The sequence below is a fragment of the Vicugna pacos genome, chromosome 3 (genome assembly GCF_048564905.1).
Source record: "Vicugna pacos chromosome 3, VicPac4, whole genome shotgun sequence".
NCBI classification, from domain to species: Eukaryota; Metazoa; Chordata; class Mammalia; order Artiodactyla; family Camelidae; genus Vicugna; species Vicugna pacos.
The window spans coordinates 80,753,342-80,773,590 of record NC_132989.1 but is presented as its reverse complement, the minus strand read 5'-3'; the positions used below and the strand labels follow the sequence as shown (position 1 = coordinate 80,773,590).

General features: G+C 38.7%; 1 protein-coding gene across 2 annotated transcripts in view; it reads right to left on the bottom strand.

Moving 5' to 3' along the window:
• Positions 1 to 16,558, bottom strand: part of DEPDC1B (DEP domain containing 1B) — a 65,716-nt gene extending 49,158 nt beyond the window's left edge. The window contains exons 1-2 of one of the 2 annotated variants that reach the window (XM_072958642.1): positions 16,438 to 16,558; positions 7,772 to 8,037 (exon numbers count right to left, since the gene is read on the bottom strand). In XM_072958642.1, coding sequence (XP_072814743.1) covers positions 7,772 to 8,037; positions 16,438 to 16,485 — 314 coding nt within the window. In that variant the 5' untranslated portion in view covers positions 16,486 to 16,558. Of the gene's footprint in view, positions 1 to 7,771; positions 8,038 to 13,497; positions 13,604 to 16,437 lie in introns of those variants that run through there. The other variant, XM_072958643.1, reaches the window with a different exon arrangement.
• Between the last annotated feature and the right edge of the window lie 3,691 nt (positions 16,559 to 20,249).

Sequence of the window (20,249 nt, the reverse complement as noted above, 5' to 3'; positions counted from 1 at the left end):
TTTCCTTTAAATTGCTTTTACATCTTTGTCAAAAATCAATTGGCCATACTTGTATTTGTGGACTCTGTTCCGCTGCTCCAAGTATTCATCTTTCCCATCACAAATACCACAGTCTGCATTACTGCGGCTTTACACATACAGTCTTAAAATTGAGTAAGTAGCATGATTCCCGGTTTTTAAATTAAGAACTGTGAAAATAACATTCAATAAAGCTGACAAAATCTATATAACAAATTTTAGGCTCAAATTAAAATAAACATTTTGGAAATAAGTCAGAATAAAAAAAGCAAATATGCAGGAAAAGAGAGAAAGAGAGAAATGAAGTAGAAGAAAAAGAAAAAGGGAAGGAAGTGGGAACATGAGAGTGGTGCACACGAGAGGTAGAAAGACAGACAGAAAAAGAAGGAGAGAAGAAAAGGAACAGGGAGAAGCAGGAGAACAGAAAGAAAATGGTTCCCTGCAATTAGATCTCAACCACCACCTCCGGGCCCGTGAACTCTTCTCTGTAAACCTTGCACGCCTTCCTGGTTACAACAACATACCAGAGCGGGCGTCAGTAATGAGAACAGGTCAAGGGCCAGGTCAATGGCCAGGTCAAGGCTCCAGACCCAGGGACCCATCTGCTAAAGTTCTAAACTAGGCCAAACAATTTGCAGCAACATGGATGGACCTAGACATCGTTGTTCTAAGTGAAGTAAGCCAGAAAGAGAAAGAAAAATACCATATGATATCACTTACATGTGGAATCTAAAAAAAGGACACAAATGAACTTACTTACAAAACAGAAACAGACTCACAGACTTAGAAAATAAATGTATGGTTACCAGAGGGGAAATGGGGAGGGAAGGGATAAATTGGGAGTTTGAGATTTGCAGATATTAACTACTATACTTAAGACAGATTTTTTTGAAAGTTTATATTGTATAGCACAAGGAATTCTATTCAAGATCTTATAGTAACCTATCATGACAAAGACTATGAAAAGGATTATATGTATGTAGATGTAAGATTGAAACATTATGCTGCACACCAGAAATTGACACAGCATTATAAACTGACTATACTGCAATTTAAAAAATAAAATTAAATAAATAAATAGGCCAAACACTTTCTTCAGTAAATAGTCCAAAATAAGCAGTGATCATAATCCATACTTCAATCTTTATATAACCCATGACATTAGGTTTAAACAATCCATCACAACTGTCTGTTCACATACACAATCAGGGCATGCTCTGATCCCAACACCAGCCGCACCCCAATCAAAGGGATAACAGCCAACACACACGGAAGAAAGATGTGGCAACCATCCATACTAAGAACAGCCCTTGCAATCAAACTATTAGATGAACAGTCTACACAGGAAGCCTCCCACTTTAAATAAAAACAAACAAAAAACAGCCTTTCAGGACCACAGTAGATAACTGATATTCCTAAATCATACAGCCAGAGAAATATAAATAAAATGAAGATGCAGAGCAACCACTCCCAATTAAAGGAACAAGAGCAATCTCCTGGAAGAATGAACAATGACATAGACCTCAACAATCTACTAGATCATGACTTCAAAAAAGAGGTAAGAAGACTACTGAAGAGAATAACAGAGGCTGTAAATAGCAGCAGAGAATACTTTAAAAAGAAAGTAGAAACTATAAAGAGGAGCCAATTAAGAATGGAAAAGTCAATGGCTGAGACAATAGCCAAGCTAAGGGCAGTCAAAAAGAGACCAGATAATGCAGAAGAACGAGTAAGTAACTTAGAAGACAGGATAACAGAAGTCACCCAATCACAACAGCAGACAGAAAAGCAAGTAAAAACCAATGAAAGCAACATGAGGGACCTATGGGATAATATAAAGCATGCCAACCTATGCATAATAGGGGTCCCAGAAGGAGAAGAAAGAGAAAAGGGAACTGAAAAGGTATTTGAAGAAATCATGACTGAAAACTTTCCAAACTTAAAGGAAATAGATATTCAAGTACAGAAAGCACAGAGGGTCCCAAACAAGAAGAATCCTAATAGACCTACACCAAGACATATTATAATTAAGATGGCCAAAGTTAAAGATAAAGAAATGATTCTAAAGGCAGCAAGAGAAAAACAAAGAGTTAGTTCCAGGCAAACACCCATAAGGCTTTCAGCTGATTTCTCTACACAAACACTGCAGCCCAGAAAGGATTGGCAAGATATATTCAAAGTCCTGAATGAGAAAAAGCTGCAATCCAGGATACTCTATCTGGCAAGACTATCCTTTAGAGTAGAAAGAGAGATAAAGAATTTCACAGACAAGCAGAAACTAAGAGTTCAGCAATATTAAACCTATGCTAAAAGAAATGTTGGAAGGTCTATTCTAAATAGAAAAGAAGCAGGAAGACATAGAAATGAGAAAAACATAATTGGAAATGTAATAACTACAATGAGCTGCAAGAGAATAAACATAAAGATGTTTAGAAAAAAAAAAGGACATCAAAATCCTAAAAGGTGGGAAAGGGGAGCGAGAAAATATAGATTTCTTTTCCTCTCACTTTTTTTTTCTGTTTTCTTTCTTCATTCTTTTTAGGATGTGTTTGAGCCTACATGACTACCAGTCTAAAGCAAACAGATATAGTAAGGGATATAAATACAAGGTAACCACAAGTCAAAAGCATACAATACAGTCACAGAAACCAAAAAGATACCAAGCTAATACAAAAGAATATTATCAAACCAGTAAAATACCATATGATATCACTTATATGTGGAATCTTGAGAAAGAAAAGAAGACAAATGAACTTATTTACAAAACAGAAACAGACTCACAGACAGAAAACAAACTTATTGTTACTAGGGGTGGAGAAGGGATAAACTGGGAGTTTGAGATTTGTAGATACAAATATATAAAATAGATTAACAACAAGTTCATACTGTATAGCACAGAGAACTATATTCAATATCTTGTAGCAACCTATGGTGAAAAAGAATATGAAAATAAATCTATGTAATTCATGTATGACTGAAGCATTGTGCTGTACACCAGAAATTGACACAACATTGTAAACGGACTATACTTCAATAAAAATGAAAAAAAAAAAAAGATCAAATGAGATCATAAAGGGAACATGCTTCATAAACCGAAATTTCTTACCAAAACACAAGGAGGTGCAACTGGTTCTCTTCATTAGAAGTCTAGGGCCAGGAAGCTTTGTTAGACACAGATGACAGCATCTGGCTGAGCTATGAGGACCCTTTCAAAGTGAAATCTGAAACTGTCTTCACTACCAGCAAATCCAGAACTGTCTCTAGCCACTGGTATTAGTAACAGGAAAGAAGTGATTCAGTAAATAGCTCTAGGCACTTATCTTCAACATCTCCTCTGATTGTTACGGACATTCAGATATTAGGATCTTGATTCCTTTGCTTACACACTAAAATTTACTATTTCCTCCTATTTTCTACGCTTAACTCCTGGATTATTGAAAAATAAAATCATAGTCAACAAATGTAAATGCAGTTACACAGATACGACATACAATTTTTTAAACTAGAAATAAGACTGGAATCAGAGAAATGCAAATCAAAACTACAATGAGGTATCACCTCACACCAGTCAGAATGGCCGTCATTCAAAAGTCCACAAATGACAAATGCTGGAGAGGCTGTGGAGAAAAGGGAACCCTCCTACACTGCTGGTGGGAATGCAGTTTGGTGCAGCCACTGTAGAAAACAGTGTGGAGATTCCCCAAAAGACTAGGAATAGACTTACCATATGACCCAGGAATCCCACTCCTGGGCTTATATCCAGAAGGAACCCTACTTCAGGATGACACCTGCTCCCCAATGTTCATAGCAGTACTATTTACAATAGCCAAGACATGGAGACAGCCTAAATGTCCATCAATGGATGACTGGATAAAGAAGATGTGGTATATTTATACAATGGAATACTACTCAGCCATAAAAACCAACAGCATAACACCATTTGCAGCAACATGGATGCTCCTGGAGAATGTCATTCTAAGTGAAGTAAGCCAGAAAGAGAAAGAAAAATACCATATGAGATCGCTCATATGTGGAATCTTAAATAAATAAATAAAATAAATAAATAAATACAAAAGAGAAACAGACTCATAGACATAGAATACAAATTTGTGGTTGCCAAGGGGGTGGGGGGTGGGAAGGGACAGACCGGTAGTCTAAAATGCAGAATAGATAAACAAGACTATACTGTATAGCATAGGGAAATATATACAAGATCTTATGGTAGCTCACAGCGAAAAAAAATGTGACAATGAATATATATATATGTTCATGTATAACTGAAAAGCTGTGCTCTACACTGGAATTTAACGCAACATTGTAAAATGACTATAACTCAATAAAAAAAATGTTAAAAAACAAAAGAAATAGGACTGACTTCTGTGGCTCATAAATGGTTTCTGAAGGTAATCCCAAAGAAAGACAAACATGTAAACAATGGCCACATCATTGACCTAAGAGCACAGCTCCCTAAGGAAACCATTTGGAAGGATAGATAATAAAGACCCAGATGTAACTTCAAAAAAAAAAAAAAAAAGGCTAATACAGACATGCAAAGGAATACTAGGTAGCCAGTAAAAATTGTTGTTGACTTTAAAAAAAAAAGAAAGAAAAAGAAATAAGATTGGACACATTCCAAAATAAAAGCTTAACTCATCATTTCTGTTATAAAATTCTCCTGTGTGTTCATGTGTGTGCGTGCATGCGTGTGTGTGCATGTGTGTTTGTATAATTCCTGTCGTTAAAAAATATGGAGTCTTTATATTTCATGTTGCTTTCTCTAACTATGCCTTTCTGTAACTCACAGTCCCAGAAAACCACCTAGCCCCTGCTATATTTATAAGTATTTAAGCTGATTGTGTTTAACTTACCTCCTTTATTTGAGAAGACAGCTGATCACTTAATATGTACTAGATAATACTTAATACATTACAAGAATTCTGTGAATCTGACTACACCAAAAGTTTCTTGCTTATTATCGTATGTTTAATCATTCAGTCACTAATTTAATAAACTACATCAACCTCACACTGTGGAAATGGAGGCATTCTGACATACCACAAGAACACAGGCTTCAGAGAGAGAGATCTCTGTTTGAATCCTGACCCTTTTACTACTAGCTGAGTGACTTCAGACAAGTCAGTAACTTTGGCCCCATCAATTTCCTAATCTTTAAGATTAGGATATTACCACCCACACCCACATCTGCAAGTGTTGAGTAAAGTGATGATTATGCAGTGTCAGGTGCACCACAGGTGCTAGAAAATGTTAGTTCCTTCTTTCCCAGCAAGAACTCTTAGCTGTCCATTCCAACCTCTTTGACACTACTTATAAAGGTTCCTCTTCCAGGAAGCTTGATATTTAGAAGCATTTCGGGAGTTTCTCCACCTTATTGACTCTCCATCTATTTTCAAAAGTGATCTGCCTCTAGCTCCTCATCTCCCTCATCTGCTTTCTTCATAATTTGGCAGTGGTACTACTCCAGTATGAAAAACAGGTGGATGTGGAGCAGGTAGGGCAACCTGCCCCTACACTTCCCCGAGGGCGCTGGCAGGGAACTGGCTGATCCTGAGCTGTACGCTCGTCCCCAAAGCTGCCCGCATTGCAGCAGCGGCCTCCACATTCACTAGCTTACTCTCAGCTCAAGGCACATGCTCCCTGACAAACAACTCAGGTATCTAAACAGATTTCATCCCAGATTAAACTGAGGACATCAAACATCGGTTGTTTACTTACAGAACTTGCAGTCGGGAAAATGAAAAGCTGTGAGTTTTCAGTTGGTAAAATAATCAAGGAAAATACAGCTCCCTTTCCGACTCACAAGTAAGAAATCTCTTTATAAGAGAAAATGGGGGTTAAAAAATTGTTATTTCATGGGTGAATTTCATCTATCTGTGAACTTTATTTTTTTAAAGGGGGACGAGTGATGAACTCTTCATATTGAAGTGAAACAGGCTGTGACAGTCAGGCCTGGGTAGTTGGCTCCCGGAGCAGGCTGCTATTTCATTCTCCTGACAACTCCTGAAGCCTCGTAGGACTCAGTGGATGGTACCCAGTTTAAGGTCACAACAGAACAGATTGCAAGTTACTCATCCAGATAGTCTTTTAGAAGAGTACTAGCTAAATCTTGATGGGGTACAAGCAATTAGTTTCCCAGAAGAAATAATCACTTAAGAATCCCCAGTGAAAGAATATGAAAACAAATATATGTATCTATATGCATGTCTGGGACATTGTGCTGTACACCAGAAACTGACACATTGTAACTGACTACAATTCAATTAAATAAAAAAACAAGAATCTCCAATAATGTGTGGTGTGTGGAACCAGAGCTAGCACTTCCACTGCCTGATACTAACAAGCACTATGGTCTCAGAATAGACTAAAATCACCCAAGATCCTAATTTAAAGTTGGATCAGCAAGCCAGATATAACTGCCAAAGGGAAAGACAATCTTACTATCTAGAAGATGGAGGCTGCTGATGAAATTCAGGAGGAAGTCAGATCCTAGACGTCCAGCCTCACCTGGTCTCAGCCTCGGTGCTGGTGACCCCCTCTCCAGGCTCTGCAACCGTTCTTAGCAGCTAGTCCACAAAGGAACCAACACATTGGAATAGCTGGATCCAAACCAGTCAGGGTAAGCCATACAGGAACTGGTGCTCCACAGATACTGTATAAATCTGCTGAAATCTTTCGGATGTGAATGTGTTATTTTAAGTGGCTTAAGTTAGGATTTTCTCAGACTTACTTGGGTGTTAAACCAAACCCAAATGTGTATTTTTTGTTAGAGCTCTGCTTTCTCATTTTGTAATAAAGTTTCAATATAGAAAAAGGCGGGGGGGGGGGGGGTTCCTTCCACGAAGAAAGAAATGATTCAGGTAGGAAGCAGTTGGGTTTTCTCTGCTCAGGGCTAGGTATCCTGGCAGCCTCCAAATGCCCTCACAAAATACGTGGTAAGAGCATTCCTTATTCTTCTGTTGGAGTGAAAGACAGCAAATATTAGGAGTGCATATATATGTGTTCACGACACTTTGGTAGGCCTCTTGGCAGATAACTCAGCAATTCTTTTCTGGACCTGTGTGATTTCATTCCTCCTTTGTCTCCTCCCATTCCCTGAACCTGAAGCAGGTCCCCTTCATCTCCAGCAATAAAACAGCCTAGACCCAGGTAGAAGGGCAGTGTCAGCAGAGAGACATCCTTGCCCTCAAATTATCTGGTAGTGAGTGATCAATCATAAAACAGCACAGCAACATGAGCAAAAATGTTTGCGGGAAAGCAGACGTGCATTGCAGGGTTGATCGGAGACAGCAGCGAATTCTAGTACAATTCGTTACAGGCCCTGAGCTCTGCTTAAAGATGAGACATCTCTGTCACTAACCCCCTGGGTACACACCTTCACATTGCTCAGAGAGCTGCAAGTCAGAGCTTCTCTTCTGTTTCACCCTTCCAGATTCTCCAGGACAGGTACAGAGCTACTACAACCAAAGTAGTAGCAAAAGGCACAAAAAAGTTTCCCTACTGAAAAGCCACTGCAACAGGTGCCTGCTAATGGGGTACTCTATGAAGCCAAGAAACGCTGCAATCAGTTTTACTGTAACAACAGATTCAGTTCTCTCCCCACTCAACAACTCTCAAGTAGAAGCATCGCTCCAAGGGACAAGGTCAAGTCTTGCACATGTGGAACCTTCAAAAGACCGAGCCAGCCCACGCATCCTCCCTATTCTCCTCCCCTTCGGGGCTGACTTGCTGCCATTACCTGTACAGGTGACGGTTGTCTTCAAAGTCTTCCTGGCCCCATTTTCCCTTGATGTCTTCGATAACGTGATTCTTCAGGAATTTTTTTAGCAGCTGGACTGTTTGTTTGCGGGTCACTTCGGGGCCAAAGTTTTGGCTGCACCTCAGCAGCTCGTGCAGCCAGTCCACAGCTTCGGCCGCTGTGAAGCAATGTTCGTAACTTTTGAAACGACAGCGATGTTTCCGTAATGGCATCCTAGTGCGAAAAAGCTCAACTGTTTCATTCCACTAGGGGAAAAAAAGAGACGAAGGCATTGAGTAATCAATGGAGATTTTTTTAAAGGTTATTACAACCCAAATATTGACGACGATGAATGCAATTTTTCCACTTAAAAGACGAAGTCTTGAATCTTTTTTTATTTACAAACTTTACACTCTAAAGTAACTTTTAAAAATGCATTTATTCATCCAGTAAATATTTACTGGAGATACTGCCATCAGGTTGTCCCATTATGGGAACTGAGTGGAATTTTACATTAATGAGAAACACATGATCAAAAATAAAACTGAGTAAAACTGAGCCCAATGTGCATAATTCATTTCTTGGAGCCTTACATTTAATGTGACTTAACTTCGTTCAGCAATGTTTTACTGTTTATTACATGAAAGGCACTGTATGGGGAGAGGAAATGAGCGATGCATAAGATATAGTGCCTCATGTCAAAGCATGTTTAAAAATTCTACAGAATTTTTTCCTATTGAAAAAAACAAACAAACAAAACTAGACACCCACGCCATCATCAGCCATCCCTGCATGAAAGGAAAGGTTCACAGATGGTGTTCTTCCTACATAATTACCCAACCTCTTCTTAGGACCCTTGGCTTCCCGCCAGTCCTCCTAGAAGTCCTGAAAACCCAGACTCACTCTTAAAACCTTTCTCTCTCTCACGCTTCTCTTTCAAGGGCATGACTTTACAGACTCTGCATCTTTTACTTTTCACTTCCCTTCCTACTGCAATCAGCTCTTCAGATTTCACCTTTTTCTTTCCACAATAGTTCTGACCTCACCATTTTCTTTTTATTTTGCCCAACACTAGTTCCTTGTTTTCTCCTCTGATCAGGCTTCTTCTTCCAGGTTTCTCTTCATACTCTCTACTGCCCGACTACCTCTGCAGTTCTCTCCTACTTTCGATGGCTAACTTTCTCAGCCACAGTGATCATCCCTGAGTATACAACACCAGGTGCTTCAAGGGCCCAAGTAGGGTATGCACCCTGGATACGCGGCACCAGGCACAACACACAGGAGGTGTGCAAATGCTTACCTGGTCTTTCACTTTTCCTACTTTTCTTAACCACGTTCTCACTTCATGCAATTTAACCCTGCTCTGACTCCCAATCATGTCTTCTTCCTGGACAAATTCAAATACCTTTTTGCCTTACACATATAACCCTTTCTACTTCATTTGACACTGTAATAAGCCATGCTCCAAATTGAGCTGGTCTAGAATTAAAAGGTTTTTCTTTTTTAACTTCTCGAAACGACCTACAAAAACAACAGAAACCATACAGTAGGATAACATATAACCAGAATTTCTAAAACAATACAAAAAATTCAAATCAAGAAACAAAGGACAGACATTCCAAAAGAAAAATGGAAAAAGACTTAAACAGGCACTTCACATAAATGGATCTCCAAATTTACCATAACATAATGCAAAGATGTTCAATCTCATTAATTAGCAATGAAATGCAAAAGGAATCTACAGTGCATTACCACTCCATGTCTACAGAATGGCTAAAATGAAAAGATAGGCAACACTACGAGCTAGTTGGTATGTGGAGCAACTGGGAATCTCATACATTGCTGGAAAGGATATAAATCGGTACTACTACTTTGCAACACAGGTTAGCAGTACCTACAAAAGCTAACTAGATGAGCACCATATAACCCAGCAATTCCATTCTTAGGTATATATCCAACAGAAAAATGTGCACCCAAAAACCACACTGTTCATAATAGCACCATTCTTAACAGACAAAAACAACCCAAGTCAACCAACATGAGGACAGATAAACTGTGATTTATTCACTCAATGGAATGCTGTAAAGAAATGAGAATGAATGAACTATTGCTACATGCAATAACACAGATGAACAACAAAGATAAAATGTGATATTGATATAAGAAGGCCAGATACAAAAAAAAACACTATATGATTATATTTACATACAGGTTAAAAGCAGGCAAAACTAGTCATGGCATTAGAAATCATAATAGTGGTTGATCTGTACGGAATTAGAGACCGGGATGGGCAAGGAGGTACTTCTAGGGTGCAGTAATGGCATCTTTCTTGATCTGGGCTTTGTTACATGGGGTGGTCACACTGAAAACTCATTCAGTCATACACATAATTTGTGCACCTTTCTGTACATGTTATGCTGAATAAAGGGCTAAAACCAAAACACACAAACACATATACACCCATATGCTCATATATTGAAATCCTCCATGGGAGCAATCCACAATTCTAATTACCAACCTGAAAGTTGGGAAGTATGAGCTAGCTGATGGTGCTGATAAATGTGGAAGAGAGTGGGGAGGGAAGCTGGAGAAGAAATCAGAAGAGTTGATGAAAGAGGGACTGAATGTAAACAGAAGAAAAGCAGGGCAAATGGGCTAGAATGAAATGATGAACAGTAGAAAGAGAGCCCATGAAGAGTCCATGAATGTTGATTTAACTTCACTCTCCACCCTTCTCCCTCACCAGGTTATGATGAAGTTTCACAAGACCATGAATACAAAAGCCCTTTGTAAAAGATAAAGCATTCCTCAAACATAAAGGATAATATATATAAAATTTCCAGCATAAGCTCTTAAAACAAATTATGGTTTCAGTCTATTCTGGAGCTGGAAGCAAGTGTGGGGGCAAAATCAAGATCCAAGGAGGACTCGCAAGTTGGCACAGGTCAGGTACTTAGTGTTAGAATAAGATCTGGAATCCTGTTCTAAGCTCTCCTTGTCAAATGGTCATTCCATTAGACCAAGAGCCTATGAACATTAACATGGATTTAAACAATTTCCACCTACTTTTAATCATTGGTTGTTTGGGCTTTTTAAACATTCTCTGCTAACATTTAGCTTTCATTTCAGTCTTGACTAAGTATGTTGAGAGGTGAAGAAGAAAAAAGAGGTAATAAAAAATATTTTTATTTATTTTATGTTGATTAGGTTATCATAATCATTATCCAGTAAACTTAATACATAGTATTTTATGCATTACTTTATAAAAGAATGAAGACATGGCTCTCTGGGACTCAGTATTTCAAAATATAAGTAAATACGACTATTATTTGACTCAGGCTGGTTAGCAGTCCCTCTGTTTGTACCTTTAATTACAGAATAATGTACACTGTAACATATTAAATGCCAAAGTACATACAACAGTCTGCCCTGTCTCTCTCCAATCTCACACAGCTGTCACTCATATACACGCATACATAGAATTCTTTCCTTTGTATGTATGTGTTGTTTATTATTACTGTTGCTGCTTGCTTCCTTTTTTAAGAAATGAGATCAACCATATTATACACATTATCCTACAAGTTGCTTTTGCACTGAACATACCAGGATATCTGTGTCAATACCTGTCGACCTAGCCCATTCTATTTTTTTTTGATTGAAGTATAGTCGGTTTACAATGTGTTAATTATTGGTATATAGCATAATGACTGTGTTTATGTATTATATACACACACACATATATATATTCCTTTTCATATTCTTTTTCATTATACGCTATTACAAGATATTGACTATAGTTCCCTGTGCAATACAGTAGGATATTGTTGTTTATCTATATAGCAGTTAGCCTCTGCAAATCCCAAATTCCCAATTTATCCCTTCACCTCCTACCCTTTTTTCCCTCTGGTAACTGTAAGTTTGTTTTCTATGTCTTGTGAGTCAGTTTCTGTTTTGTAAATAAGTTCATTTGTGTCTTTTTTTTAAGATTCCACATATGAGTGATATCATATGGTATTTTTCTTCCTCTTTCTGGCTTACTTCACTTAGACCGACGATCTCCAGGTTCATCCATGTTGCTGCAAATGGCATTAAATTATACTTTTTATGGCAGAGTAGTATTCTATTGTATATATATCACAACTTCTTTATCCAGTCATCTGTCAATGGACATTTAGATTGTTTCCATGTCTTGGCTATTGTAAAAAGTCCTGCTATGAACACTGGGGTGCATGTATCTTTTCAAATTAGAGTTTCCTCCAAATACATGCCCATTCATATGAATGAATGAATTCCGTGATTTATTCAAGGGGGAGGGTATAGCTCAAGTTGTAGAGCGCATGCCTAGCATGCAGGAGGTCCTGACTTCAATCCAGGACTTCCTCTAAAAATAAACCTCATTATCTCCCCCCACAAAAAACAAATGAACATAATTTATCCAGCCATTTTGTAATTGATGGGCATGCAGCTGTTTCCAGTTCGTTGTTTCACAAGCACATCCTTGTTTATATAACCTAACATACCAATGCTTTTATTTATTTCCTAAGGTACCAATACTTTATTTATTTATTTTTGATAGAAGAGATTTCTAAAGAATATCAGTGTATTTAAACCAGTTGTAGCCATCCTACTCCCACCCATGCTGCATGAGCCTACTGCCTTATCTTTGGCCATTCCTAGATATTATCGTTTTCCTTGTGCCTGTCAATCTATGTGTAAGAAATGATATCTCCATATTTTGTTTGCATTTTCCTGCTGTTATCTTTAGTCATTTTCGTTTCTTCATTTGAGACCTGCCATTTTTTTTCTGGGTTGTCTTTCTCTCTTTTTTTTTAATCAATGTTAAGAACTGTTTAAATCTAGAATTTGAATCTTAGTGCACAGAAGTCAGAAAAGTTGCTCTATTTTGCTTAGTTTAGTATCCCCACAACCAAGAACAGTGCCTGCCATACAGTCCATGTGTTTAATAAATAAGGATTGAATGAATAAATATGGAATATGAATCCTTTTTCAAATATATTAGAAATCTTTTCTCCTGATTTACCAATTTTTAGGTGGTCTCTAGCTATACAAAGTTTTATTGTTGATTATGATATTGCTGTAAGGAAACAAATACATCTTTTTTTCTTTATAGCTCCCGTGTTTACTCCCTCAATTAAGAAAGTTTCCCCATCCTTAGGTATTAAAAATATTTATCATATTTTGCTTTTACTATTTTAGAGGAATTTAAAATTTGAATCTTCAACTGGAATTTTTATGGTATGAGGGAGATCTCTAACTTCACTTTCTCCCAAATATAAAGCCAATTATGCTATTTTACATATACCTTACATATTACCTTTCTTGATTCTGTTTCTAAACTCTCTTTTTTTATCCCACTGAGCTATCTGTTTATTCTTGTGCAATACTATACTGTTGTAATTAGGCAATTAATACTAAATTTAAATCTCTGGTATTTCAAGGTCATCTATGGTCATCTTTTTAAAAAACCTTTGAATTCCCTCACTTTTGCTCTTCTGTAAAAGCTTTCTACTCAGTGTATCCCCACATAGAAGAGGGGAAAAACCTATTAGGATTCTGATTGATTTTTTAGCTATTCTGTTGACATCTGGTTTTCATTTACACTAGAAATTTTCTAAGAAGATATCCTTATCAGACTCATAGTCCTTTTCAAAAAATTTATAGAAAGAATTTTGAGTTTATTTATTTTGATTGGTAGTGGCATTTACCATTAGGATTATATTTACTCAATCCATGAGACATTTTAGATTTTCAAAACCTAGCAAGGATTATGGTCTCTGCTCCCAGGTATTTCCAAATGTAATTCAGTGGCTATTGGCTACTCTGCCAAGAAAGAAAAAGAGTTATCTTTAAAATATCCACCATTCTCAGTCACATTTGGAAAGAAAATACCCTATGTCAACAAAGAACAAGATAGAGCTTGAGAACGTGATTTTTTCCGTGTCATATTAAGGGACAATTTTAATAGCCAAGGGGACAGGAAAGATTTGCTTTGTGATTAAAACAACATTTTTTGTTTTATTTATTTCAGGCCCCTAGTTAAGGGATAAAGAATCAAACAACACAACTGCTTTTGCTTAACATCATGAGCCAAACTACAAAATACAACACTGAGTGTTGACATGTGCTTCCTGCTCTTTTGTCCTGAATATTTATTCCATCTCCTTACTTCTTAGTATTAAAAATATTATGATAGTGGTGCTATAATATAGCACGTGGCCAGGGAGTTCAGAGACAAACAAATGCGAGATCTAGATGTACTTGCCACATACTAGCAGTGTGAACTTGATAAAATGAGGGAACTGGACTATATCATCTTTAGAGTTCATTCAAGCTCTCAGACTCAAGAATGGCTATGTCTTCTAAAGTTTACCAGTTGTCTCAGATGATACCACTAACTCAGAATTAAGTCATAGAAAAGTTCAGATTTAAGCAGTTTTCAGAAAAAGCCATTTTCTTTCTCATTATTTCTTTTTAAATAATGATCTATTTACATGTGGGTTACAAAAATGAAAGCTATTTCAGTGAAGATGACTAAGTTGCTAATTAGCTTCTATATTCAGAATGAATTGACTTACAGAGTCTGTAATTTGATTTTGCGTACAGAAATTTACCCAGTCCATATAATGTTATTTTCAGATTAGACTTTGGTGCTTTAGTAAATGGAGCTCTTTTCATGCCAACAGATTTTTTCCCAAGCTCTTTCTGAAGATCAGGTTGAGGGTGATGTTAGAAGAGGGAAAAGGTAAACTGGAAGGTAGGGGTTGGGGGATGAAACACAAGCTGGGACAGATAAGTAAAGAGAAAACTAATCACAAACTTCATGATTTACCTGACAAAAGCTTTAAAGCACAACTGAATCATGCTCAGGCAAACAGATTTCACAGTGGAGGAAAAGCACCTATACTGATGACTGGGATCACTGATAAAAACAAAAAGCAAAAAAAACTGGCTATTGTTTTCTATGTTGTCAAAGATCTTAGTTTAAGATCAAGGTTCTCAAATATAATAAAGCTGAGAGATGAATTGACTACCCAGGAAATTCTGGTGAAATTGAGGTGTTTTCATTCATTATTCACATAATTTAACTTCCTGTTTAACTTAGCTAGTCTTGGCTAAATTTGACTTGAGTATCACTTCTTGGGGACTGAAGACTTCTGAAGAACAGAGTACTTTTCTTTGTAAATTCCTTCGATAATGTTTTAATGTGACTCAGAATCAACAGTGTCTTTCACATAGGCACTCTGCATCTATGAAAAGTGGTACTTTATACAATTCTGTGACTATGAGATTAAAAAACATTTCCAACTATGATGTAATTGATTTTTTTTTTTTTAGTCTAAAGCAGGAGGAATGAGAACTAGTTACCCCAAGATCCAGAGCCTCTCTCTGTTTCCCTTGCATAAGTGCTGTGAATAAATTGGGGGTAGGGGAGTGTTCTTTTCCCTGCACAAAGGAGAGTAAAGTTTTTCAAAGTACCTGATAAAGCACAATCTGTATCTGATCCCTAAGGATGGACCTACCAGTAGCCTTGACCCCAGATGGTTTCAAATGGTTAGAAGCAACTGTGAAGTGGAAGCAGACTATTTTTAAAAACTCGATTTGTTCCCTGCCACTACCTTACCTTTTAGAGGCTAGCCCAAAGGAAAACCTAAATTTACATGTGCTGATTTTTTTTAATGAATTAATCATTGTGGGTATCTGTAATAGATTGTTTCCAAAGATGCAATAACTCCTCCTATCCTGTTCTCATCTTTTCCTAGATATCCATTAGGGTGCACAGAACAATGAGACTAATTCCCAAGTTAGCTGTGACCAGAAGTGGTGACAGACCAAGGAAAGCGATCCCTTCCTCCCAAATCACCATTAGGCTTTCATAAAAAGTCGTTTAAAACTTGCCAAGGACATTACCAAATCATCACCACTAATTCCATTACGCTAATCCTTTGAAACTGAAATCACTTGCTCCAGGTCACAAAGAAATCAAGTACGCCTCCGCACTCTGATCACCAAAGCTCTTCTCCCAGGAGAAAAGGCCCCACTCTGGACCATCAGGGTCTGCAAAGGCTCTTTCAAACCTTCCTTCCGAGCCCACCCTTCTCATTTAGGTCGGTGCTGGCAGAAACAGAAACGCCAGAAGCAGGAAACGTAGCCAGGGCGATCCACCTCTGCTCTGGGCACCGTTAGAAAGAACCTCAAGTGTCACCACAAGTGACACTCAGGACGGAGACACGCCCTGCCCGGACGGCGGCGAAGGGTGAGCGTTACAGGCGGTGTGCGGCCCTACAGTTAGGGACTGGGTCTTTCCTCTGCCAGCTGCTGGCGCTGGATTCCCGAGGGTAAGGAGGGGAGAGAGGCGAGTGTCACCCTGGTCTTCCCGGCGCTTTAAATCCGGAGGCGCAGTTGATTGGCGAGAACCCAGCCAACGTCTCGGGATTGAAGCTGCGCCCACCCCCGACGCTCTGGGCCCCCGGCCGTGTCGGCCTTTCTTTGAGCGTCGTCCGCAATACGGCCACCGGAGCAGGAACACATCCGGCTTCCAGACCCGGCCTACCCTGGAGAAGGAAGGACTGAGTAGATGCGGTCGGCGTTCAGACCCGGAATCGCGGAGCCGGTGACTTAGCGCGGACTCCCGCACGCACACTCACCAGCCTGGTGGCCCGGTATGGCCCAGGCCCCACGATGCGGTGCTCCATCGCCCGCACGCAGCGGCGGCTGCGGCCGCCCCAGCGCTGATCCCCGAGAGCCCGAGACGCCGCAGTTTGAATCCCGAGCCCGCGCGCTGCGGGCGCTGATTGGGCGGCGCGGAGGCACGTGACGGGAACTGAGGCCGGAGCCGCGCGCTCAGCGAGGAGAGGGCGGTGGGCGCCTCCTCCCAGGCCCCCCGCAGCCCGGGGAGCCCAGGCTCACAGTCGCCCGGCCTCGAGTGCATAGCCCACCCTCGCCCGCCCGCTCACACGCAAGCTGTCTCTGCAGAAAGGTCGATGAACGTGTGTGATTCGGTGACGGAAGCACGGCTGGACTAGATAGATAAATCCCTGTCCGCCCCTCCAAGTGCGCCGTGAGCCTGGCGGTGCGGCTAAGCTTGGGAGAAGTGGGTGGTGAAATGCAGCGAGCGGACAGTCTCTTCAAGTGGAGGGACGTTTAAAAACTAGATAAGAGCACTTGGTCACAGGGCGTGTCGTCAGCGTGTAAGAACAATAAAGAGCTGGAAAAGAGCCTGACTCAGCTTCCTATATTGTTCTTTTGGTAGTCTTTCCCTGGAATTTGAGTTTTGTTTTGAATCAGACTTAAATTTTCAGACTTTTGCCACAGGGCTGTGTGTTCTTTTTTGCTGCTCAGAATTTCGCCCTAGGAATTGGTTGTCTGATTTGCAGTTGTTCAAAGGGAGAAATGACGTCAACACTCTATACCTGTGACTCAAGTTCGAAGTTAAAATCTGGTCCCTTCAGTGAGTATTCAGGATGAGATAGAAGAAAGAGATGAGCAAAGGATAAGACTTCCACCCTCCATTAACACCCTTCCTCTATTTGCTGCTTTAGGTCTGTATTTAGCTGCATTTTAGAAAGTCCAGAAAATTCCTGGGCTGATACATATGTATTGCTTTTGTAAACAGAAAAGAGCAATAAAGATAATTTTTACTTCCAATCCTTATGAGAACTTTTTTGGTGGTTTTGTTTTGTTTTGTTTTGTTTTGTTTTTTGGTATCTCCAAACTCCTTAGAAGATAGATTGCTTGTCCTTGGCAAGGGCCACCAATGGGGCACAAGAGACAGAAAGAGAAAAGAAATTAATTTCAGAGCATTGTCTCTCTGAGAACTGCCATCGATGGTGGAACTGGGATCAAATACAAAACATCATGCCCTGCTTCCTGAGCATCTTCCCAAGAATCCATCATGAGTCATAGACAAGATAGTTCCTTTTCCTGGATAGGTGTATCTCCCAATGATCTACATATCAGAAATAGTTTTTGTAAATTTAGTTTAAATTGGGCAGCTGATCCTCTACCAGTCTTTCAGCATCACATAAAACAATTGAGAAGCTTCTCATTCTCTCTCTGCCCTAAAATGCCAATGCTTTCTATCTTTCTGACTTATGCTCCAGCCATGATGGTCCTCTTTCTGTTTCTTCTTTCTGTTAACACCTCACAGTCTTTGCAACGTTCTCCTACCAGAAATGTTCTTGCCCCAGCTCTTTGCAAGGCCATCTCCATCTCACCATTCAGATCTCAGTTCATATGCTGCCAACCTTAGAAAACCCTTCTTGCAGAGAAGCCTCACACACCTACCCCACTTTCGCACTATTTTATTTTCTTCTTAGCTCTTACCTGTATCTAGAATTGTTGTGTTTTTTTTATCTTCTACTTCTACAAAAATGATTATCAAATAAAGAGGTTCTACTTTCTGGGAGCATTTTGGGCGTCTGTGAGGTTTTCGAAAAGATAGGAGGGCCACTGCTGGTATTTCGTGCACAGAGAAGCTAGATGCCCTGCAATACTTACAATAGGCCACACAACCAACATTCGGCCCATGTTCTGCATGACTCTTTAGTGTCCACTGGACTTTCAGGTAAATGAAAAACCTATTTGTAATTATTAGAGCCTAGAACCTAACTCTATGTTACATATAAAATAAATACTTTTGGCCAGTTTGAGTACACACTGAAGTTTCCAGGAATATTATACGCTGTCTTGTTTGGTACGGTACCAAAAGTTGCTCACCATGTCAGAAAATCATCAATAATAGCTACGCAGTTCGTGGTGTTTGAAATACATATCTGTATCATTCTGCATCTTTGTTGAATTCGTGGGAATTATACATAAAGATGCTATACACTTTAGTTCTTATTTCAAGATGTCCGATATAAAAAAATGACAATACTCAGATGACTTTCTCTTTACCTCTCTTTAATCCAAACTAATTTCTGTAAGTAGATGCAAGTATTTACCTTTTTCATTGTATCTTTCTGATGTAATCATGCTTAGGTATTTATTTAAATTTTAAAATGAATATTGCTTTAATATAAATTACTTCCTTTTATTTCATCTTTATACAAAAGAATATTATGTTAATTTTAATTATCTGTAGGTTGATTATCCGTGAATTTCATTTCAGCAGAGTAAAAAGAGTTTTGGCTCTGACCCAGTTGTGAACCACTGCTCTCTCTGGTCTAGAACAGAAACTCCATGAGATCAAGGACCTCTTGTTTCCTGCTGTATCCCAGTTCCTAGAGCAGTATCTGATACACAGTAAATCCTCGAAAAAATTTTTTTAATATATGATATATCTTTGTTTTAATGTAAAAATGTTTTAACTTATGTAAAATTGAAGCAGGAAAGAGATTCTAAAGTTTATCCTGTCTTTCCATGCCTGAGCATACCACAGTCTTTGCTCCAGATCCGTAGGTACACCAGTTGAATAAGCACAAAAGATGCCAGTTTATTATTTTTGTCCGATAGACTTATGACTATTGTAACTGAATATTTATCTCTGACTTATCAACTAGGAAAGTTATCCAAATTTGTGACTAATTTCTAACAACTATGAAGAATGTAATGGTGAGTTATTTTTCTACCTTTATTTTCTACTTATTCTATAATATTATATAAGTATATCATAAGCTAACTCAATTCCTTTTTGGAAAGAGGTACCCACTACTTATAAGAAATAAATTCCAATCCTTATGTTTGTAAAGCTGCTTTCAAGGCTTTGTCACACCATCTTGTTGGATCCTCAGAACTATTCAGATATGTAAATATGAATAATTCCACCTTACTGTTGAGAGAAGTAAGCTTCAGAGAGCTTAAGCGATTTGCTTAACCAAAGAGGTTAAGTGTTCCACAGCCAGTAATTGACAGAATTGGGATCTGAAACCAGACCTTCTGCTGTGGAGTTTAGTTTGCTTTGGTTTGGTTGCTTGGTTGGTTGGTTTTTACTAATGTTTTCAGGAATCAAAAAGGATAATTTTCAAATATGAAGTAGAATTTCACACACATATTTCTGAGACATATTTTGGAAGAGGGGAAAGGATAAAATATTTCATAAGTTTATCCAAACAACCCTTCCTAGGAATGAGTTTCATAAACGTTAACACACTTGAGTTCTTTTCAACCCTCTGATTATGGCTTGGCTTGTTATTATGTTTGTATTAATTGGGATTGATTGCATATGAAATACATACTTAATCAGGTTACTACCCCCTAAAAAAGCTGAACTCTCAATTATGCCTCCAAAAATTAAAATTCATGTCCATGTTCCACTTTTAATAAACTGCTGTGCATACTCTTCTTGGCATATTTAAGTGTGAGGCCATCAAATCCTGTAGAAGCTTTGACTCAGCCTCAGAACATCTTTACAAGGGGGCATTAGCACATTCAGAACAGGCAGTTTCACCATCACCACCTAACTTGTCACTCAGATCAGGGAATTACAAGCTGTGGAGTAAAAAGCAACATAGGCATT